This window comes from Netta rufina (assembly GCF_964035555.1).
Source record: "Netta rufina genome assembly, chromosome: 23".
Lineage (NCBI taxonomy): Eukaryota > Metazoa > Chordata > Aves > Anseriformes > Anatidae > Netta > Netta rufina.
This window is the reverse complement of record NC_140147.1, coordinates 940,720-963,654: the sequence shown is the minus strand read 5'-3', so window position 1 is coordinate 963,654 and position 22,935 is coordinate 940,720. Positions and strand designations below refer to the sequence as shown.

General features: G+C 66.9%; 1 protein-coding gene across 1 annotated transcript; it reads left to right on the top strand.

Moving 5' to 3' along the window:
- Positions 1-183: 183 nt before the first annotated feature.
- NHSL3 (NHS like 3) lies at positions 184-22,880 on the top strand. The gene is made up of 7 exons (XM_084300858.1): positions 184-454; positions 16,552-16,707; positions 16,955-17,010; positions 18,132-18,249; positions 18,674-18,790; positions 18,887-21,820; positions 22,067-22,880. Exons 1-7 carry the CDS (start codon positions 217-219, stop codon positions 22,087-22,089), a joined length of 3,642 nt encoding a protein of 1,213 aa, XP_084156984.1. The 5' UTR covers positions 184-216; the 3' UTR covers positions 22,090-22,880.
- Positions 22,881-22,935: the final 55 nt, after the last annotated feature.

The following is a 22,935-nucleotide window of genomic DNA, read 5'->3' as shown; positions in this document are numbered from 1 at the left end:
AGCGCCCCGCAGGTGGCTCCGGGCCTCGGTTCCCCCACCTGCGGGGCCCGGGCGGAGCCGGGGGCGGTGCGGGAGGCCGGGCAGGGCCGGGCCGGGCCGGGCCTCCCGCAGGCCGGCGAGGCCTCAGGCTCCACCCAGGCCCCGCAGAAACTTTCCGTCGGTGCTCGGAGCCCGGAGCTCGGAGCTCGGAGGGAGCCTGGGCTGGGCCCGGCCCCTATGGGCAGCGGGCGGCGCTGGGCCCTGCCCGCCGCGGCCATGTCCGCCCCGGCTGCACCTGCGGGGGGCGGCGAAGCCGAGCCCGGGGGCCCCGCGGTGGTGGCCGCGGTCGCCCCCCGGCAGAAGAAGGGCGGCTCGCTGCGGAGAGCCTTCAGCTGGCTGCGGGGGAGGAAGAGGAGGCGCAGGGCTGCCAGCACCCCAACTGAGAGCCCCCAGCAGCAGCAGCAGCAAGGGGCAGGTGAGGGGCGAGGGGGGGTGGAGGAGGAGGAGGAGGAGGAGGAGGGCAAGGTGGTGGACGAGGAGGGGGCAAGGTGTGGAGGTGGCCCCTGAAAGGGTTGGGGTGCCGGCCCCAAAAAGGGTCGGGGTGCTGGCCCCCCAGGGGTCGGGGTGCTGGCCCCCCAGGGGTTGGGGTGCCGGACCCCCAGGGGTCGTGGAGGTGGCTGAGGACCGGGTGCAGCAGCAGGTTTGTAAGAGGTTGGGGTGGTGGCCATGGAGGGTTCAAGGTCCGGGCTGTGGAGGTGGCCCTGGAGGGGTCGGGGAGGTGGGCGAGGAAGGGTCCGGGGGGTGGCCGGGGTGGTCGTGGAGGTGGGCGAGGAGGGGTCGGGGTGGTGGTGGTGGAAGGGGTGAGGAGGGGGTGAGCGGTGGGGTGGGATGGGGTGGGGGATGAAGGGGTGACCGTGGAGGGGTCGGGATGGTGGCTGGGGAAGGGTCAGGGTGACGGCTGTGGTCTGTGGAAGTGACCGTGGATGTGGCCGAGAAGGGGTTGAGGTGGTGGCCCCAGAGAGGTCAGGGCGGTGGCCCCGGAGGGCTCCTGCTGGTGGCCGTGGAGGTGACCTAGGAGGGTACAGCGATGGCTGAGGAGAGGTCAAGGTGGTGACCGAGGAGTGCCAGCACTGGTGGCCACGGAGGAGGCCAAATTGGGGCCACAGCTGGCCAAGAATGGTCCCAACACCGGCCACGGTGGCAGCTGGAGGGACGTGGCCGTGGTGGCGGTGGCCACGGGGGCTGTGGTGGCGGTGGCCACGGCAGCAGGCCGGATCCGGCAGGCCCCGGCGCGGTCTCACCCCTGCCCCGAAGCTGTTGCCGGTTCACTGGGTAGGTTTGGTCTCCGCTGAGTCAGAAGGTCACTGGGGCTGAGGGAAACCTGGAGGGCCGCCAGCCACCTCCTTCTCCTCCTCCTCCTCCTCCTCCTCCTCCTCCTCCTCCTCGGCCGGGTGTTTGCCGTGCTCCAGGTGTGGCCCTTCCTGTCCTAGATATGGCCCCCACCCCGCCGTTTGCGGGCGCTCTCCTCCGTAACCCAGCCGTGTCCCTGCCTCCCGGCCCTGCTGGTCAGCCTGCCGCGGGTGCCCTCCCTGGGACACCCCAGGGCGATGTCACGGGGAGCCACAGGCACCCATGGGTGTTCCTGAGGCATCCCCGCCGGGCTGTGCGCGGCCTCTTCCCCGAGCCACGAGGGATCCCGGCAGTGCCACGCCGCTGCCCTCCCTGCAGGGCACGCCGGGCGGCGGTGGCACCTCCTGGGCCTCGCTCGGCCAAGGGAGCGGCCGCCTCCGCGGCACCCGAACGCGGCCGGGTGCTGTCGCCTGGAACTTTCTTCCTCGATTTGCCCCCGGGGAGTCGATTCCTGGGCGCTCGGGACCGCGTGCGGGCGTGTTCACCGCTTTGCGAGGTGCAGCGATCTCTGATAAGGAAGGAGGGGCTGTGGAAAGGCAGCAGGGCCTCTGACAGAGCACGGGAGGTGGGCGCGATGCTGCCCGGCGGGACCTTCCTCCTGGCACGCCGAGCGCGGCCACCGCCGCTGTGGGCCTGGCGCTGAAACCTGAGCAGAAAAAATGAGCTGTGCCAAAGCATGTGATATTCCTCTGTGCAGCACGGAAACGCCCGCACCAGCTCTGTCATCCTTTTCTTTTTTTTTTTCCCCTTAAGTTTTAATGTTCGCTGGCTAATCCTCCAAAAGTGAACCCCAGGAGAAGTTTCCATCTGTTGGGGACCTCTTGGAGGCAGCCTGCAGCCCTCTGGCCGCGCTGTCCCTGCGAGCACGGAGCCGTGTGCCAGGAGGGCAGCATCACCGCCGTGTTGGCCGTGTTAAGGTGTCTGGGGAGGGTTTTTTGTGCGCGTGGGGGCCTCGGGATCCCGCTGGCAGCTCCCTGCCGCGTCCCTGCCATGTTTCCAGCGGAGCCGCTCCGAGGTGTGGAGCGGGGAAGCTGCGCCGACGTGCCGTGATTGCAGCGTGCGCCTGATTGAATCACCCCGGCTGGCTCCAGCAGGCAGCGGCTCCGCAGCCCCACCCTGGTTAACCACCTCCGCCCCAGCTGCAGGGATATAACTGGGGGGCACTGGGGGGGGTCTGGCACAACGAGGAGATGGGGCTGCACGGAGGGCTTGCTGCCTGCTGGCCGTGGGTCAGTCCCGTTCCCTCGTTTTCCATCCTTAAAACGGGGTGACGGTGCTCCCGAGGGCTCCTCTCGCGATGGCCCACGTCATGCCGAGGGAGATGAAGCTCTGTGCGAAGCTCTGACCTGCCTGGAGGCTGCAGGCGCTGCCCGGCCTGGGAAGGTTTCCAAATATCGAGCTGTGGGACGGGGAAGAGGAGAGCTTTTAAGCGAGTCATTGTGGGCTCTGGTTGCAGGCGCGGTGCTCGTCTTTCTCCCTGCGTCTGTGCGGTGCTGAGGGGTGGCTGGGGTCAGGTCGGTGAGCTCCGCAGCACCCTGCGGCTCTCCCTCACCCTCCGTTCATCCAGGCTGGGGTTGTGGTTGTGGCATGGGGCTGGCTGGGAGGGCGAAGCCGTGCCGGGGAGCTGTGGGTCGGGGCTGGTTCCTCGGCCTCACCTCTGCGTGGTGGCGACCTGGACCTGGCTGTCAGCAGGGTCTGAATCGCTCAGCACCGAAATTGTGGGAACAGGACGATGGGTGTTCCCATTTGGGGCAAGCTGGTGGTCCATGCGATCGGACACCCCATCTCTGGCTGCTCCAAGTGCTGAGCTGGGCACAGCACGGGTGTTGTAAGCCCTAAAGGCAACCTTCAGGCTGCCCCTCTGCGGGGAGCACCGCTGGGCACGAGCGGCTTTATCCCGGGCGGCAGGAAGGGTTTCTCCCCTGATGGACACTGGTGGCTGCAGCGTTTCCCTTCCCGTGCCACGTGTGAGCAGCTGGGGTGCCTCTGCCACGGACGATTCCTCCCGTGAGTTTGAGTGTTGCCCCGCCGTGCTGTGACCTCCCCAGCCCCAATCCTGGTTTGTGCCGCTCCGTGCGCGTCCTGTGCGCTGCCGTGTCCCCCAGCCAGCTCGGTCCAGCCCTGTGCCCCGAGGCTGTCGGCTCTCCTGCAGCTGCCCAACCCCTGTCCCTTCTGGTTATGGTGGGGAAAACCCCGCTGCCCCAACTCGTGTTGGCAACTGGAAGATGGAAAATGAGCGAAGTGCCTGGGCTGCCCCGATCAGCAGGTATGTGGGGAGGAGCGCCCTGGGGAAGAGCATCATTGCTGCCTGTGCTTTCGGCACTTCTGTGGTTCCTGCTCCCGTGGCGTGAAAGCACCTCACAGTTCTTAGGGTATTTATTTCCCCAGAAAGCTCTGGAGGCCGAGGGAAGGGAGCAGAGGCACAGGGAGATGGGGGCGACCTGCCCAGGGCGGTATAAAGGGGCTAAAGTGAAGCAAGAAACGGGTCCTCAGCTCGCCTGTGCCGCCTGCTCTGGTCTGCCACATGTGGCTGCTTTTCCCTGCTGCCTCTGAGAGGTTTTTCTGTCGGGAGCAAGAAAGCTGAAAGCCTTTTCTTTCCCTCCGTGAGCGATGCTTGCAAACCCACACAGATTACGCTGGGCTTTTAACCCTCGGCAGCGCTGCACAGACCACATTTCGAGAGCACGGCGTGAGCAGGAGTCTGTGCCCGTGGGCTCAGTCCAGTTTTTGGCCACTGCCCTCTCTGGGTTTCACAACATCCTTCGTAACTCCCCAGTGAAGTAAAGGAATTGATGTTCCAGAAGCGTTAAACGAGGGCTGGCTCTTCTTATTTGATACCAGCGCAGTCCAGCAGCAGCAGGCTTCCAGACAGCTGGGGTCACCGCGATGTTAAAAATAAAGCTTTGAACGCTCCCAGCTCCTCCTGACACGAGCGAGCACTTGTTGGAGGCCCCGAGATTGCTCCTGTGTGCCTGTGGTGAGGCAGCAGCACCCCCAGGACCTGCTGCGGGGCTCTGTGGGGCGATGGAGGCAGCGTGGGGCTGGGGGCTGCCCTGGGGAGGCATTCTGCGTGCTGCTCTGAGCTGTGCCATCTCCCCCCTCGCCCCGTTTCCTCTATCTGCTGCCATATGGCAGCGCCGTCACGGCTGGGTGTAAGCACAGGGTTTGTATTTTAGTCCCGAGCTTCACAACTTGTCTGAAGGGAAGGAGGCTGCGGGGAGGTGCAGGGACTGCTCGTGGCCTCCTGGGGACAGTTCCCACGCGCGCGGTCGTGGGTTTGTTGGTCTGCAGAAGGCAGAGAGTGACACTTGAGAAAATCTGAACAACAGGAATCCAGCGGCTGGCCCGGGCTGGAAACTGCGAGCTGCTCTGCTGAACAAAGAGAGGTGTGTCCTCAACCACAGCTATTCCACCTGGAGACAACTGGAAGAATTACTCTTGCAAATAACGTTCCATAAGCTCCGATAAAACTATTTCGCCGGGGTCGGGTTTCCTTTCAGAAAGAAGGTTTTATTTCATAAGACAATATCATCATTGACTTCGTCTCCAGCGCCGGTGGGAACACAAGCCATCGGAAGGTGAGGAGCCGGGCAAAGATGAAGCAAAAACTCATTCACCTGCCAAAAGGAGCCGGAGCTCGGGCTGGTCCCCGCGTCCCCTGCGGCGAACGCACGAAAGCCTCAGGCAGAGCCAGGAGCCGAACCCCTTCCACCCCTGTGGGTGTTTGTTGGAGCTGTCACCTGCAGCACAGCACGAGGCCACGCGCCGCTGATGGCCCCGGCTCCGGCCTGAGCAGGAAATAATTTGAAACCCTCCTGGTTATGTATTGCTGTTAATGATTGGGGATCTCAAGTGGGTTTCGTGCGTTACCTTTGCCTCGCTGCGCTTTACTTCCCCGTTACGGGAACAAGGGCTGAATTCCTTTCCCATTCAGGCAGCTCGGCTCCCGCTCTGCCCCTGCTCAGCGAGGGGGTCGGAGGAGGCCCAAATCCTTCCTGCTGCTGGCGCAGGGGGGTCCCGGCCCCTCCGCAAGCCGGGCAGGGGCAGCGCGTGACTCGGTGGGGATCAGATGTGCGCGGAGCAGTCATGCGGCGATGACAAGATCTGTATCTCCCTGCCAGCTTCCCTGCCCGACCCACCTCCTTCCTTGCTGCTGCTGGAGTCTGTCTGATGAATAAAGTCAGGGGCCTCCGTCCTGGGGGCTGCACGCCTCCTGCCCCCGGTCCCTGTCCCCTCTGGCTGCTCTGCAGTCGGGTTTGTAGCCAGGGAAGGTCGTGCTGGGGGAGCTGTGGGGACGTGGTGTGCTGCCCCGCTTTCACAGCGGGTTTTTGGGCACAATGATTTAAACGTGGGGCTGGAAGGCAGGCGGTGAGGCTCGGGCACTGGGGGGACCGTGGTGCTGGAGCAGAGGGGGAAGTGTCGCTGAATCTGGGGCAGCCTCTCCTCTCCTTGCAGGGAGAGGAACGAAAATGTTTCACTGGAAGAACTCGCGGTGAGGCTTAGAGGAGCCCCTGTGGCGTGGTGGTGAGGGAAGGGGGCAGTGCAGGGGGTCCCCAGCCCACCCGGCGTGGAAAACGCTCTCCGAGTCCCTGGGCAGGGAGCTTGGACTCTCCTGCACTTGTGCCCACGTCCTGGTTCGGTCCCAGCCGCAGGGAGAGGGAAATTCGTGGTCTGGGAGGCGCAGAGCAGCGGTGGGAAGCCGGCCCCGGCTGCTGGGAAGGGTTTTGCACCGAATTCCCGTTCCCATCGCCTCTCCCATGGTGGGCAGGGGCTGGAGGTGGTGCAGGGTGTGGGGGTCCCTGCCCCCAGCAAAACCCAGTGGGGAAGGGGGGCGGCGTTAATCCCAGTGCAGAGAGAGCTGGGCTGGAGTCCAGAGGTTAACCTGCTGCAGATCACCTCGGGAGGTCAGGACGGAGCTGCTGGCTGATTTTTATTTTATTTTTTTTCCATCATCCCCCCTTCGTCCTGCGCCTTTACCACGAAACCGTCCTTCCTATTTACCCGCTCCTCGGGCTGAATCACCGAAGGAACATAAACATTCCCGGCAGGAATTGCCCACCGCCCGACCAGCTGACCCCTCCCTGCCCTCGCTGCGGTTAATTTTCTAATTAAGAAGCGGCGGGGGAAAGCTGTGCTCCGCGCGGGGCGGGCTGCTGGCCTGGCCCCCGCGTTTCACAAGGGCCCTCCTCGGGCTTGTCTGTGCAGAGCTGGCGCCTGTTGCACCAGCGCCGCTCCGAGCTGCCCTTGCACAGACCTCTGCTGCTGCTGCTGCTTGCAAAACCGCGCGCGTGGGGAGCGGGGTCACGAGGCAGGAGGGAGGCTGTGGGGCTGGGATCACCCCAGGAGGGAGCGGGATCCGGGCACAGCACCGTGGGGGTGCGTCCCGTGCCGCAGCGATGTCCTCGGGGTTCACCCAGCTCCGATTTGCCCCACGAGGCAGAAACACGCAGGGGAGCTCCCGTGCAGCCAAGGGGCTCTCGCCCCAGCGTGGGGACACGTCCTTGGGCTCTGTGGTCCCACCTTTGTCCTTATGGCCTCTGGGGAAGGTCCAGATGGGGGCATCCTGATGGGGTTTTGGGGTCCTGTGAGCCCCCAACCCCAGGGGCCGTTCACATCGCACCCGGGGTGCTTCAAGCTGCGCTCAGGGACAGGCAGAAATTGTCACAGCAGGGACAGAGGCGGGTGCTGTGCTGGTGGCAGGGGCAGCCGGCAGCATGCTGACAGCAGAGGGGGGGTCTCGGGGGGGCTGGACCCCCTGCCCCTTCCATCCCAGCCTCAGCACCCGCCGTGGAGCCGAGCTGGGAGGGTGCCACCGGAGCCGCTGGGCGCTCCCGGGAGGCCACTCCTCTCCCTGCCTGAGCCATTGGCTCCAGCAGAGCCGGCTGCGAGCGCTGGGATCCCGCAGCCGCGGGGATGGGAGCGGGCGGCCGGCGGCTCTCCGCCACGGGACCCCCCCGGAGCCCCCTGGGCAGCACCATGTAGCGCCGCGGCATCCTCCGCCCGGCAGCGGTGGAGGGCGAGACCGGCCTGATGGGCAACGCGCACCGCAAGAGGAGCCCTGCGGGCGTCAAGGCCGGCTCCTCCTGGCCCTGGAGCCGTGCCGGGAAGCAGAGGGCAGGTAGGAGCCTTGGGGGGGACCCGGGGGGGTTGTTTCTGAGCCCCTCGTGGGGCTGCGCTGGGGAAGTTTGCTGTTTGCACTCGCTCTCGTGCCGGGTTTGGCGTGCCGGGGGGTCTGGGGAGGGAGCTGAGCACGGTGTCGGGGCAGGTTGCCGGTGGCTTCGCGGTCCCCTAAGGGAGCTGATGCCCCCGGGGACCAGCAGCCGAGCTGGGGGTTGGTTAGGATCAGGCCCTCTGACTTCGGGAGCTGAAGAAAAAGCTCCTGAGGTGCACGGGGGCTGCTCCCGTGGCTTTTCCTGCGCTATCAGGACAGCGATCGCCCGCTGGGTTGGTTTCCACCTTGTTTTTCTCCGCGGCTGGAGCAGGGACCCCGGGGCCACCAGCGTCGCGTTCCCCCTCAGCCCTGAGCCGCCTCCTCTCCCTTTCCCTGCCTCAGTTTCCCGGCGGTGCTGGAGTCGAGGAGCTCTCGCAGGAGCCCCCTGCATCCCCCCTGCCCACGCAGCGCTGCCTCAGCCGCTGGGGAGGGGAGAGAGCCGGGGGCCGGGCAGGGGCCGAGCTCGGCTCTCACAATGCAGCTGGGGGCACCGCTTCCACCGCTTTATTTATGCTCCAGCTCCACGCCTGCAGTTCAAAAGCCCAGAGGAGGCAGGGAGAAGGCCAGCTTTTTTTCTCTGGGGAAGGGGAAAGGAGAGGGGAGGCTCCTATACGGGCTGGGTGTGCTTATAGGGTTATCAGACCCTCGCAGTGCCCCCTTCCTGGTTCATCTGCTGGATGGGGTGAGCAGCAAAGGGTCTCTTGCAGTGCTGTCCTCATCCAGAAGCTGCTGCCCTGCCCTGCTGGTGTTACGCTGTCCCCTTGTCCCCTGCGTGAGATGGGGACGTTTGCAAAGCCCTGGGGTCGGTGCAGGTGGGGTTGGGGGGTCCGGGGTGGTGTTAACGGGGTGGTTTGGCTGCTTGGCTCGTACATCCCCAGCACCAGCCGGGTCCTGCCCCGCTCAGAGCCAGCACGGGGGCTCTGCCACCAGCCCTGCAGGGTTGTCCCAGCCCTGCTGTCCCTCCTGCCCTTGGCTCCCCAGTTTCCGTCTCTCTTTATGGGGCCGCAGGGTGCCCAGCTGCAGCCGTGCCAGCTGTCCCCGAAGCAAACACCCCGCAGCCTGGATTTGGATCCGCAGCCAGGCTCGGGGAGTGACAAAGCCGAGTGAAATTCCGCAGGTGAGGCTTGAAGGTGACCCGCAGAGCCAGGAGGCTCTGCCCTCGAGGGGCTTTGTGGGTCCGGTGTGTCCCTCGGGCACGGGAGGGTCGGGGTTTGCAGAGCGGGCGTTTCTGGGAGCGTTCCCCGCGCCGCTCGGAGCCCTCAGCCTCGTAACCCAGGGGTGCAGGGAGTGTGTCACATCTGTAACAAAGCCTTCATTTATCCACACCATCAATTATCTGTTCAAGTCAAATGGGTATTAAGCAAAGCAAACAAGTCCCGAGGAGGCAGCTGGGAAATCCCTTTCCCAAAGACTTCAGCGGAGAAGCAAAGCGAGCACCTCCTGCCCCGCGGGCTCTCCGCCGTGCACCTCTCCTGGCTGTGGTCTCCTCTCCACCAAAAGGTTCCTCTTGCTGCGGTCGGCAGCTGGGAAGGGCCAAGCGGGGCCGTGCAGCCCGTGCTCGGAGCTGGGCTCCTGCCCTGTGCTGGCCCCACACCTCCCCATGAGGATGCGCTGGGGCTCGTGGCTCTGAGCAGCCCCCGGCACAGCCCCCTGCTGTCTCCTGGTCCCATCCCATACTGTTCCCAAACCCGGGGGCTTTTTTTTTCCTCTCTGGAAGTCCCTCTCCAGCTCGTGTTCTTGCCCTGAGCTTCTTCAGGAGGAAGCTTTCTGCCAGCCTGGCCCGTTGGCTGGTGCCGTGTCTTGCTCTGAGACTTGTGGCAGCTGGAGGTGTCCTCGCAGGACGGGGCACTGGGATTTCCCTGGGGACCACAGGTGGGCAGCAACGTACTGGGGGCATATCACCATGCCAGGGGCATCCCACCCCACTGGGGGCATCCCACCCCGCAAGGGGCAGCCACACCGAGCTCGCCGTGTGAGGAGGGCTGAAGGGCACCGGGTGGAAGGCGCTGAGAAAACGTGGGGCGAGTTCTGTTTGTTCTCTGCCACGGCTCCATGGCAACGGCCGCGGTGGCCACAAAGCGAAGGAATTTGCATTGTGTCGCTTCAGCGTTTTGGAGGGCGCAGCGGGATCAAGGGCTGGGGGCAGGGAGCGGGGACCCGGCTCCCTCGGGTCCCCCAGCTCCCCGCTCCTCCTGCCCTTAGGGGGATTCCCAGATTTGCAGGTCTGAAGCCGATTGCACATCACTTGTGAACAGAGCAGCAGCAGCTCCAGGTCCCCTCTCCATCCCCCAAATGCTCGGCCCCATCGCTTTCTCCCCCCTTTCCTGGGGCGCAGAGGGTGGCCGGGGCTGGGCACCGCTCCCCGCTGGGGCTCAGGTCCGCGGCCGTTTTGCTTGGCCCGCTGTGTGCTTTTGGAGAATATTTACAAGCTCTCCCTCCCTGGACCCGCTGGCCACGTCTGCGTAACCTCCCCGCTCCTTCCGTTCCTGGGCTTTTTGTTTTTCCTCCCCTCCTTGTTGCTCTTTCCTCCCCCAGGGTTTTGGCTCTTTCCACGCGCTGCCGCTCCGGCCGCGGTGCCGCCGAGGCCGTGCTGCGGTGCCCAGGGCCGGTTGTAGGGGCAGCTCAGGCCCAGACAGGCACTTGGAAGCACAGCCCGGGCTGCGAGGCGGCTGTGGCTGCCCGCTGCCGTTTGATCTTGAAGGGCAGGAGCCGTGGGATGGAGCTGGCACAGCCAGAGGGCGAGCGGGGAGGGCGGCCACGGGTGGCTGCCCGCGACCTGGTCCCTGCTGCCGGTGTCACGGCGCTCCTTGTGCTCAGCCCAACCTCTCAGACCTGCCTCAGCGGGGCTGGGATCCCAAAAACCGTCTCCTTCTCCCCGTCCCCGTGGACGAGCAGGGCCCGTCTGTCTGTGGGGCGCATCCCCGGCCTCTCCTTCCCTTCCCCAAGCGCCGCGGAGCTGCCTGGGGAAGGTCCCCGGCAGTCCTTGAGCACCATGGAGACCACGGCCTCTTATCTCCTCCTTATCAGGACAGCCCCGCCGGGCCCTGCTGAGTCAGGGTGCAGGAACGTGGCGCTGGGCCAGGCTGCACCCAGCGGCAGCGAGGTGCTGAGCGCCGTCAGCTGGGGCTTGGAGCTGATGGGGAACCCCGGTGCTGGGCTCCCGGCCTCGGGCTGGCCCCTGTGGGGAGCAGAGCATCCCCGGGAGCCCTCGGGCCGGCAGCCTGGCCGTGGCTATGGTGCTGTGGGGGGTCCTGGCCCAGCCTCTGTGCCCACCAGAGCTGATGAGAGCCGGGATGAAAGCATGGAGAGGGCAGGAGGGGGCGAGGGGCAAGCCGTGGGGTGCTCAGGTTGTGGGTGGTGGAGCCTGCTGGCAGCCCTGGCTCTCTGGGGGAGCATTTCGGGGCGTCCTTCTGCTCTGCCCCCACTGTTTGAGGCAGACCCACGCCGGGCTGGCTCCACAAACAGCAGGGGGGCAGATAAGGACCGGGGCCCGCCCCGGCAGGCACCACAGCGGGGTTGATGCGGGCGTTGAGCCGGGGTGGGTGCGTGCCGAGCCGTGCTCCACCACCGAGAGGCAGGGCAGGGGTCCTGCCCTTTTGCTGCGTGGCCTTTTTTTTATTATTATCATTATTTTTCCCTTTCCCCCATCGTTTCAGGGTCAGCCCCAGCCCCTCTGGCCCTGTTTCACCGCGTCCTTCCCCCGTTGGAGAAGTGCCTGCCCCGCCGTGCCGCCTCCTGCCAGCCCTGCCTGGCACGCGTGCGGGCAGGAGGAGAGGGATGAGGCTGCGGGGCAGGGGGTGCGTGCATGGAGAAACCTGCAAGGTCTTGCCTCTAATCCATTTCCTGGAGCCGCTCCTGCAGTACCTGCTGCGGCAGGCATGCCTGACATTCACAGAGCACCTTCGGGACCTGCGAGCACGGCGGGCGTGATGGCACGCACCCAGGGGACGCAGCCGTGGGACTGGGCACGGGGGGGTGGAGGAAAGGGGAAGCAGGACTGAAAAAGCTGCAGATTTCGGCACAGCTCGGGGTGGATTGTTGGAGAGGGAGCTGGTGGCGATGGCTGGTCCCCAGCCGAGGGGTTCCTGCGGGGCTCTGGGGGCTCTGTGGGGCTCGTTCCCCGGTCCCATTCCTCGCCGGCTGCGGCCACGCTCTGCAGCTGGGCTGTTCCTGCCCGGATCCGGCTCGCGGCCGGCGGGGGAAGCTGCTCCTGCTCTTATTTACCTTCAAACCTGTTCGGTGGCTTCCCAGGAGGGGCCGAGCGGGGCGGGGATGGGGATAGAGGCCCTGCTCGCTGGGCTGGAACAGCCAAGCTGGGCTGGGAGCGGGCACGGGGCTGCCCATTGCCCTCGGCACCTCCGGGCCGCCCGCGGGGAGCACAGGGGCTGGGGGAGCGCGTGGAGACAGCACAGGGCGAGGGCTGGAGCGGCTTGGGAGAGAGCCGAGCTCTCCTGTGTGTGTTGCGTGACCCGGAGCAGAGGCTCGGTGCTTGTGTGTCTCAACTTGTCCCAGGTTTCTCTCTGCACAGGGATGTTTGGCCCCGCAGGCGCGCGTCGGAGGCCGCTCGCTGCGCGCCCAGCCCTCGCCGAGGGGCTGCGATAACGCCCGGCTGGGAGCCATGGATGTTGCCCACCACGGGGTCACCGTGTGGCTGTCCCCAGCCGTGAGCTCAGGAGGGGTTGGGGTCAGGGCCGAGCTGGCTCCACGCAGCCCCTGGAGCAGCACGGTGCCCTCCTCCAGCTGGGGTTTTGCCCCCGTCCCCTGTGCTGCCTGCCCTGGCCGTGGCCTGATGACTTGTACGAGTCCTGGGGACCTCGTGGTAGCTTTCTGTGCTGGAATGGAGAGGATAAAAAAGACCCGAGTTTGTTTTCCTATCTGAAATTAATTTTATTTCTGCCTCTGCATGGGATCGTCTTTGAGATCAGAGCCAGCAGCGGAGCCTGGGTCGTGTTTATTTGCTTTGTGGAGATGTTTTCCTGGCTGAAACAGCCCCGAAGTGAGGACTGGGGCTGGCTGCAGCCCCTGGGAGATAGCGGGCTGCGTGACAGCCAGGGGCTCCGAAGCCACGATAAATATTATTGCATCTCAGCCTGCCTTGAGACAGCCCAGTCCCGCGGCACGTCCCAGGGCACAGATCCTGTGCGGATCCTCGCTGCAACAACAAGGCTGCTCCGTGTTGCTGCAGCCCCCTCGGTGCAAAGAGTCCCCAAATGTGGTCCCCAAGCTGTGCCCTTCCCTTCCCTTCCCTTCCCTTCCCTTCCCTTCCCTTCCCTTCCCTTCCCTTCCCTTCCCTTCCCTTCCCTTCCCTTCCCTTCCCTTCCCTTCCCTTCCCTTCCCTTCCCTTCCCTTCCCTTCCCTTCCCTTCCCTTCCCTTCCCTTCCCTTCCCTTCCCTTCCCTTCCCTTCCCTTCCCTTCCCTTCCCTTCCCTTCCCTTCCCTTCCCTTCCCTTCCCTTCCCTTCCCTTCCCTTCCCTTCCCTTCCCTTCCCTTCCCTTCCCCAGGACCTCGCAGCCCCCTTCCCCCTGGCTCCCCCCTCTCCTCCCCATTTTTCTCTGCTGACTCAGTGGCAGCGGGGCAGGGCTGCTCCTCCTGCTCCCTGCTCCTCCTGCTCCCCGCTCCCGCCGCGGGACCCGAAGGCAAGTCGGGGCAGTGCCGCGCAGGCGGGGATGGATGCGTGCAGCTGGGGCCAGCCCAACCGCTGCTCACAGCATCCCTGGTTTGGGTCTGTGCAGCCCCAGGCGTGTTCCTTCAGGGTCTCAGCCCTGGTTTTTCCCTCGCATGGCTCTGCCCATGCCCCTCGTTGCCCCCTGGAGCAGGCAGCGGCAGCAGCAGCACCTCGCTCGGGGCGCTCTGTGCCCTCCAAGCCGTGCCTGGCGTCGGCAGTCCCCGGCCCGCGGTGTTGGCCACCAGCTCCCGTGCAAGGAGAGCGTCCTTGAGACCGTCCTGCCCTTTCCCGGGAAGGAAGCAGAGTTTCTCCTGCAGCAGGATCCTGCTGCCACGTGCGCACCGGGCACGTGTGCCAGAGCCCGGAGGGGCCGGGTCGATGCAGGGCGCGTCGCGAGGAATGCGCGAGGGACGGGAACGCCGGCTGCGCACGGGCGTGCTGCGACTGGCACGGGCTGCAGCTGCCCCAGGTTCCTCAGCCCACCGAGAGCTGCGGGGCCAGGCCTCCCGGCTGCCTTCCTCCCTCCCCGTTCCCCTTTGTCAGGTTTCCCTTTGGCAGCGGGGAGCTCCCGGTGTTGGCACCACCGGGGCGAGGAGATGGAGGCTGCGGAGGTTGCAGTGAAGGTAGCAGGGAGAGGAGGAGCAGCAGAGGCCGTGCTTGGTGCCCTGCTGTGCTTTGGGGTGCTCCTGGCTGCTCAGTGACCGGGCTGCTTTGTCCCTCGGGCCGGATCCTTCCCCAGGGAGCTCCCCCAGCTCTGCTCCTGCTGCCACTCGCGATGTGCCGCCCGGAGAGGAGAGGGGCAGCGCTCGGCGCGGCACGTGGCTGCCTGCTTTGTGCACCCTCAGCCCTTTCATTATGTCCTAATTACGTCCCTTCTCCCCTCGTGTTGTGAAAAGAGCCGGGAAGCGCCCGCCCGCAGCCGCCGGCACCTTCTGGGTGAGCGCGTGGGCAGCGGGCCCCATCCTGCCTGTGCTGGAGGCAGGGAGGGAGCTGGGTCACGCAGGAGCTTTTTTTTGCCCTTTTTGCCCTTGTGGGGTGCGTGCGGTGCCAGGGGCCCGCAGCCAAAATCTGTGCCTGGCTCCAGACAACGTTTGGGCAGCCCGCGAGGAGCCACGCCTGCCCCGGGACGTGCTCAGGACCCTTCTGGCGATGCAGAGGAATCCCCGGAGCATCTGCTCCTCCTGCACCACGGCTGCTGGACTTTGGGGGGGTCCTGTGGTGTTTTGGGGGCTCAGAGGGGGGCACCCGCTGCCCCCTGCCCCAGCTCCTCGCTGCGGCTCCGTCCCAGCTGCTGGGCAGTCCCAAGGGCAGGGAGAAAAAGCCTCCCAGCTCTTCCCAGCTGGCCACACTGGTTCCGAACCCAGCCTACTGGTTTGTAGGGCCGCTGCGCACAGGGGGACCAGGGGCACAGCCCCAGATGAACGCAGACCTTCAGGAGCCCCGCGGGGCTCTGCCCAAGCACCAGGCAGGATCCGACCCCGCAGGCTGCGTGCAGGGGGGGGGACGGGAGGGCCAGAGGAGGGGCCCTGCTCTCCTGCTCTCCTCCTCCGGCACCGAGGAGCGCGGAGGGAGCAGCTGGGGCTGTCCCCTCCTGCCGCCGCGCAGCGCTCCCCGGCTCCATCCTCTCCCCCTGCGCAGCCGCTCCGCCGGCCGGGCATCCTCCCGCTGGCTCCTGCGGCGTGGATGAGGAAGGGGAGAGGGAGCTGAGGGCCCCCCCCGGCACAACAGGCAGCTTCAGAGCCCCCCCCTCCCGCGGGGAGCAGCCCCTTCCCCTGGCCACCATGGTGGTTTTCATGGGCAGGAACCTCTCCTCGCTTCTGGCGTTCTTCAAGAAGGGTGAGTGGAGGTGCGGAGGAGAGGAGGGAGGGGGGAAAAAAAAACCCACCAAACCCTTGTCCTTACACAACCCTGCCTGCCCGCAGCGCCTCGCAGGGGGCTGCTGCCAACCTGGCATGGGCTTGGGGGGGGGTCCCTGCGGTGGCTGTCGCTCCGGGGAGGGCAGGGAAGGTCACCTCGGGCCTGGGAAGTTAATGGCAAAAATTGTTGTGTCCCTAAAATCATCACACCCCTAAAATCACCGTGCCTGTGTCGCTGGAAGGTGACTCTGACTGTGCGAGGGTGGGGGTCCGGCGAGGGGCTGCCAAAACTGGGGAGGGGAAGGGTTTAGGGGAAGGGCAGCGCGATGGGGGCTGTGGGTGCCTCGTGTCCCACGCAGGGACCTTGTGTGAGCACAGGGGGTCCCCAAACCATCCGCCACGCGCCCTCCCCACCCGGCCGAGCCCCTCGGTGCCCGCTCGCCGTGCCGCGGGCGCTGCTTTGGGGCCCGAGCCCGGTGTCTGGTGGCACGCCGCGGCAGGGCGGGCCGGCTCCATTGTTCGGGGCCTGCTCTTTGTGTGCCGGAGCTGGAGCGTGGCCGGAGCCGGGGCTGAGCCGCGGTGGGGGCCGGGGGCTGGGTGTGTGACAGGGCTGCAGCCGGCCCCGCATCCCCGCAGCGCTGCCCTCCGGCCCTGTGCCACCCCCCCCCATGGGGTCTCCCTTCCCTTCTCTCAGCCTGAAGTTGTGTTTTTTTTTTTTTTTTTTCCCAAGCTGGAAGATTCGGAAGCCGTGCTGGAGGTGGAGGGCAGACGGGAGCAGGCTGGGCTGTGCCCGTGTCCCCGTGTCACCCTGCCAGGCGCAGCCCCCCCCGTGGGCACCCGGACCCCCGGGCAGGAGCCGTGCGTGGGCACTGCCCGCTGCGGGGAGGGGGCTGCAAACGGGGGGCGTGCAGGGCCCTGTGCCGGCCGTGCCATGGATCCTGGGACCCCCAGCACCCATGGGGGCCTTGATGGGGGCTGCATCAGCCTCCGGGTCCCCTGGGGGCCGCGCCTTGGTTTCCCTCCCCTGTACCCGCCCTGGGCGTGGGGCTGGGTCCCTGCTTTTGGGGCACTTTGCGAGGTTTTGAGATGATGCAAGCCTCCAGAAGGGAAAGTTTTGCTGCCTTTATTTCCCCCCCCTCGCTGCCCCTTCTCTGCCGGGCTGCCTGCAGCCCCCGCCCGGCTCTGAGGAAGGTGCTGGAGAGGAGGAGGAAGGTGCTGGGGAGGCAGTGCCGAGCCCCAGCCCTGTGCTGCTGGTGGGGAGGGAACGCTGCAGCTCCTGCAGCCGAGACAGCCTGACTCCAGCACATCGATCAGCCCTGGGCTCACAGGGGGGGCTCAGGGGCTGCATCCTGCTTCACCACGGGGCTGGGGGCTGCTGTCCTGCGGGGATTTGTCCGGGGAGCCCTCTGAGCCCTCTCTCTGCCTTCTCAGGCTCCGCCAAGGCTGAGAACGACAAGCGGCTGAGCGTGCAGTACAAGCCGGGCGAGGAATGCCCCGACAACGTCTTCTTCCCCAGCACGCGGCCCCCGCACCTGGAGGAGCTGCACAACCAGGCCCGCGAGGGGCTCAAGTCCCTGCAGCACCAAGGTAAAGGGGGGGGGGGGGGTCCTGCCCCCCCATGGACCCTGTCCTGCCGCGGCACGGTGCCCCCAGCACCCCGGGCAGCTGGCTGCCCTGCCCGCATGGGCGGCGCGAGCGAGGGTGAGCAGAGTCCAGCTCTGGGGGTGGCCGGTGCTGCCCTGGGCTCCAGCGGCCGCTCTCGTGGCTGCCTGCGCCCCCCAGGCTCCCGCAGAGGCCCTGAGCCCCTTCCCCTTTCCCTTCCTTCCTCCCGCAGAGAAGCAGAAGCAGACCAAAAGTGCCTGGGACCACGGGGACACCAACAGCCTCCAGGTGAGCGGGGAGCCCCGGACAGCCCCGCTGCGTGGCTGGGGGGGGGGTGAGGAGGGCAGGACGGGCCCCCAGTGCCCCCGCTGATGATCAGGGCAGCTCTGAGGCAGCGACCTGGCTGAGAGCACTGCTGTAGGACCATGTCGGGGGGGTGTACAGGGCAGTAAGGCGCTGTGACCCCCTTGGTGTTACCCCTTTTCCCCCCACGATGAATTTCTGTCCCTGTTCTCACCGCTGGCACCTCACCTCCTGCCTTGTGCGGCTCTGCCCAGGGCCCCCCCTCCATGCCCATGTCCCTCTGTGCCCCCCCATCTCACCCCAGCGGTGTCCCCCCATCAGCACTGAGCCAGGGGGGGAGCAGGAGCAGGGGTCGCATCCAGCCCCGTGGCTGGGCCCCCCCCCGGCTGCTGACGGGCGAGAAACTCCCACTCACTTGGCTGAGCTCGGGTTCGCTGCTTCCCTGAGCTCTGACCCTGCTCCCAGCGCCTCACCCACGTGTATTTGCTTTAAGCGCTGCCTCCCTTTGGCGCTCGGCCACCTTAACCCCTTGGAAGCGGGCGGCGAGGGGGAAAGCGAGGCCGTGAGTCTTCGGGGGGGTGGTTTTTTTTGGGGTCCTGCCCTCTGGCCCTGCCGGGAGGTGCTTTATTGGGATGAGGGGGGCACAGAGCGCCGTGCCCATCACGAGGGGCACAGGCTGTCCCCTGGCCTGCCCCAGCCCCGCTCCCCTCCCAGCCCCCAGCCAGCCCCCAGCCACCCCCCGGCCCCGGGGTGCAGCAGGGCTGGGCGAAGCCCCCGGGGTGGTTCTGGCTTGGTGGGAGCCCAGCAGTTCCCTCCAGAGCAGGGTCAGGGCGGTGCCGGCTCCTCCACCCAGCTGGACCTCAACTCACCGGCTCTCCGGGGGCCGTGGGGCTGTGTGGGGTCCCCGGGGCTGCTCCCGGCCCCGCTCCTGGTGGGAGGACTCTGGCTGCCGGTGTGGCTGACTCAGCCTTTGGCCCTCGGAGAAGCTTTTGTCTCAGCAGCGCTGGGCTGCGGACTCAGTTCGCGGCGGAGAAGGGGCCTGGCGGGGCTGGGGGGGGGCCGCTCCTTCCCCGCAGCCCTCCCGAGCCCGCTGTCTGCCCACACAGTCCTGCGCGTCCTCGGAGGATGACAGCGTGTCCTTCCGCAGCCGGGCGGCTTCCTGCCTCACCGACAGCACCTCCGAGGACGCCCTCTCCATCCGCTCCGAGATGATCCAGCGGAAAGGTGCCCGGCTTGGGGGGCTGCGGGGCTGGGGGGGTGCGAGCCGAGGGGGTGCGAGGGGTCAGGGGGTCTGGGGAGCCTGGCAGGAAACACGGGGGGCTTCTGGGCTCGGAGTTTGGCTGGCCGCAAGCCAGTGCAGGCATCTGGGGGCCCTTGGGGAGGAGAAAGCAGCTCGGGCTGAGTCAGAGGCTGCTGCAGGCGTTGGGCTGGGACTGGGCGAGGGGGACAGACGGACGGACAGACGCCGTCTCCTCCCTGCTCGGACCCTGCGGCCGTTTGGCAGCTGCCGAAGCCTCCCTGGGCTGTGCCGGGTGCCTGAGCTCGGCTTGTCCCAGAGCATCCCAAGCAGCCGTGGGCTGGGGGTGCTGGGGGGACCTGGCCCGGGGCCCACGTCATGCCGGCTGGACCCTGCTCACACCTCTCGCAGGTTCCACCTTCCGTCCGCACGATTCCTTCGCCAAATCTTCGGAGAGGGCTGGCAGGAAGAGGAAGGAGAGGAGGACAACGGTGCTGGGCATCCCCCAGCACGTCCAGAAGGAGCTGGGTAAGCGTCATGGGCGAGTTTTAAGGTCCGGCCCCATCCCTCAGCTGGGTGGATCCGCCTTGGGATCATGCCTGGTTCGTTTCTCCCTGCTCCCAGGTCTCAGGAACAGCCGGGAGGCCAAGGGACACGCTGCCAACGGGCGCGGGGGCAGCCAGGGACCGCAGCCCTTGCTGAACGGCGGGCAGGTCTCCGGCGATGCCATCCGCATCCCCACCATTGACGGGAACCTGCCACCTCTGGACGTCCCCGGCGGTGCCCGCGTCCGCCTGGGAGCCTTGGAGGAGGCGGACAAAGCCCTGCAGAAGCACATCGACCGCGTTTACTACGACGACACGTTGCTGGGGAGGAAGACGGCGGCCAAGCTGTCGCCCATGGCGAGGCCGAAGTCACTGGCCGTGCCGGGCATGACCACCAGCGCCAGCCCCCAGGAGCTGCTGAGCCCCGTCATGTCCATCTCGCCCCAGGGCACCTACATGTCCAAGATCATCCCCAACGCCATCCTGCCGCCCATGGTGGACGTGGTGGCCCTGACGCGCAGCAGCGTGCGGACGCTGAGCCGCTGCAGCCTGGTGTCATCCAGCCCAGCCTCGGTGCGCTCCCTCACCCGCTTCTCGGAGCACAGCGCCCGCAGCCGCGAGCCCTCCTCCTCCAGCGACAACTGGAGCCACTCGCAGTCCACCGAGACCATCGTCTCCAACAGCTCCACCATCTCCTCGCAGGGCGGCTCCGACCGCCGCCAGCCCGAGGCGGGGCCGCGCAGCGAGGTGGACGCAGCGGGACGCTCCGACACCGATCAGGTCAGCGTCTACAGCTCCGCCAGCTTCGCCAGCACCTGCTCCAAGCCCGCCGTGGCCCCCACGCACACAGCGCACGGGCTGCTGGCCGTGGGGCCCCGCAGCGTGAGCGGCAGCAGCGGCCGGGCGTCCCCCGCCTTCAGCACGAGCAGCCAGGCAGAGGGCTCGGACACGGGCAGCCTGGCGAGCGAGCGCTCCTCGGCACGCAGCGTCTCCCTCAGGAAGATGAAGAAGCCCCCGGCGCCCCCTCGCAGGACCTATTCTCTGCACCAGAAGGTGGAGGAGGGGGAACCCAAAGTGCTGGGGCTGCCCCCCAAGCCTGACCGGCGGCCCCAGCGGGAGAGCGGCGTGCCCTGGTCCCCCCGCTCCGAGCCCTTCAGCCCGACGGTCGAGGACGAGGTTTTCTCCCCGTCATCACTGAGCGAGACCAGCAGCGTCCGCTCCGAGAGCCTGGCTGGCACCAGCTCCCCCGAGGCCTCGCGGGGCAGCCCCGGGCCGGGTGACCGTGGCGTGACGGTGGTGCTGAGAGAACCCACGGCTCAGCCCAAGTGGAGCTGCCTGGATGGCTCCGACCGCACCATGTCCCCTTCCAGCGGCTACTCCAGCCAGAGCGGGACCCCCACGCTGCCCACCAAGGGGCTGAGCCCCCCGGCTGCTTCCCCGGGCAGGGTCCAGCCCCAGAAGCCGGACCGGGTGTGCTCCTTGCAGTCCCCGGCGCTGTCCGTCTCGTCCTCCCTCACCTCCATCTCTTCCTCGGCCTCGGACCCGGCTCCCTCGGAGACGCCGAACTGCACGCAGAGCCGCTCGGACAGGTTCGTCATCCCGCCGCACCCCAAGGTGCCCGCTCCTTTCTTCCTGCCACCCATAAAGCTCCAGCCACCCGCAGCCCCCGCCGCCCCCCTCACCCCCTCGCCAGACCCACCGGTGCCCAGTATCACCAGCCAGGAGCCCTCCACCAAGCCCGGCACCAAGTCTCCTCCGCCGTCGCCGCCTCCTGCCTACCACCCGCCTCCACCGCCGGCTAAGAAGGCGGAGGCGAGCCCGGAGCCTGCCTGCGAGGCCCCTGCGGAAGCCACCTGGCCCCCTCCACCCCCGCCAGCCCCCGAGGTGCACGACCTGTCCATGGCGGACTTCCCCCCTCCGGACGAAGCCTATTTCTCCAGCCTGCCCCTGCCAGATGCCGTGCCGGCTCCGGCAGCTGGGCAGAAGCAGGCCCCAAACCCGGAGGCTGCGTCTTCCTCGTTATCAGCCACCATCTCCTCGTGCGTCCAGCAGCAGGACCCTCCAGCTGGGGCAGCGCGGCCGCCGTCCCCCACCAAGCCTCCCCCCGAGGCCGTCGTGCCCCCGCCGCCTCCTCTCCCCCCACCCTCAGCTCCGGCTCCGCCGCCCCAACCCGGCCTGAAGAAGGCTGCGAACGGCTCCCGGGCGGATGCCAAGAAGGAGCCGGCGTCGCGGAGCAAGAGCGGCCCGGTGCCCAAGGAGGACGCCAGCCTGCCCATCGTCACGCCCTCGCTGCTGCAGATGGTGCGGCTGCGCTCCGTCAGCGTGGAGCCGCCCGCCGGGGCCGGGACCGGGGCTGAAGAGCGGCCGGTGCCCCAAAAGCCTGTCCGCCGGGCCCTGTCCACGCGGCAGCCCCCTCCTGCCAAAGACGCGGTGCCTTCGAACCAGCTCCAAGCCGCCGTGCACCTCAAGGCGGCCGCTTTGTCTGCCGGCGAGGCCTCGGCAGCCTCCGGGCCGGTTGAGAAACCCCCGGGCAGCAAAACGGCTCAGCCCGGCCCCGAGGGGCCGCCCGCGGACGGGCAGCTCTCCCCCAGGCACAAATCTCCCACCTCCACCGCCAGCTTCATCTTCGCCAAGAGCTCCAAGAAGCTGGTGATCGAGACGCCCTCGTCGCCCGAGGCGCAGGCCGACCTGAAGAGGAACTTGGTGGCCGAGCTGATGAATTTCTCCGGGCAGCGCTCGGCGGCCCCGGCCGCTGCCCAGCCGGGCCCAGGGAAATCACAAGCGCTCCGAAAGCCCGGCAAGGTGCCCCCGCCTGTCGCCAAGAAGCCTTCGCTTGGCCCAGGGCCGGCCCCGTCCCCCCTGAGCCCCAAAGCACCCGAGGCACTGGGCTCCCCTGTGCCGGACGGGAAGGCCAAGGCAGCCCCGGCGGAGGAGAGCAGGACTCAGAGCGAGCCGGCAGCGACGGCCGAGGGCAGGAGCGCTGCAGCCCCGGGCACGGAGCCACCGGCACAAGGTAGGTGGGGCGGGAGGGTTGGGGACTGCTTGGCCCCGTTCAGACCCTGCTGTGGGCTGAGAACTTGGCACGTGCTGGGGGTTTGGTAGCCAAAACCCCCCGGCAGTGGTGGGGATGGTGCTGGGGCTGGGCATGAGGGCTCACGGCAGGGGCTGGGGGCACTGGGATGGTTTGGTCGAGGGCCAGGCTTGTGGGAAGTTGGGGTGCGGGAAGGTCTCTGACGGGCTTTTCCCTCTCGCCTTGCAGACAGACGAGGAGAGACAGCCTGAAGGACGGCGCTGCAGGACTCGTGCCCCCGCAGACAGGAATCCAAATCTCTCAGGGACCTGGGCAGGTCAACAGACAAGCGTGGAACTGGCAACTAACTTAATACAGGAAGCAAACAGCCTTAGCCTCCATGGCCTTGATGATATTTATGCAAAAATGGTGTTGGTTTCACTTTTCCTAAGTACTACAGCTTTATTTTGCAATTTTTTTGTTTTATACTGGACTCCGAGGCCCGCGTTCAGAGCCAGCACCTCCTCCCTGCCGGGCTGCTGCTTGGTTTGTGCGTGCGGAGCGGAGCAGCCGCGCAGCGAGGAGCGCGAGGGGCCAGAACCCACCGGCGAGGACGTGGGAGGAGGCGCAGCCCTCCTGGACGGGGCTCGGGGCTGGAGCCGCCCCGCGAGGAATCAAAGCACTTTGGACAAAGGAACTGGAAGGCTGCGGCCACGGCAGCCCCCAGGAGGACGCAGGCAGCAGCAGCAGGAGGGGACGGAGGCGCTGGCTGGGGGGCACCGAGCTCCAAGGGGGGGGTCTCGGCCAGCACCGCTCCCGTCCCGCAGCTCGCCCCGTGGCCAGGCACAGCGGGAGCCTCGCAGCTGCCCCCTGAGTTGGATGTTCAAGCCCCGGGGAAGAGCCTCGATTTCTGTTTCTGTAACCTTGGGTCACAGTTTGATTTCTTTGATTGTAAAAAAAAAAAAAACAAACAAAAAACAAACCAAAACGACCAAAAAATCCTCTGCTGCCGCGTAGCCGCTCAGAGCTCTGTACCTGGCTGGTAAAGACGATGACTGAAGCTCGCTGCCTCCTGTGCTTCCTGGCTAGGGCCCCCTCTCCCCCCTACAGCAGGTGCC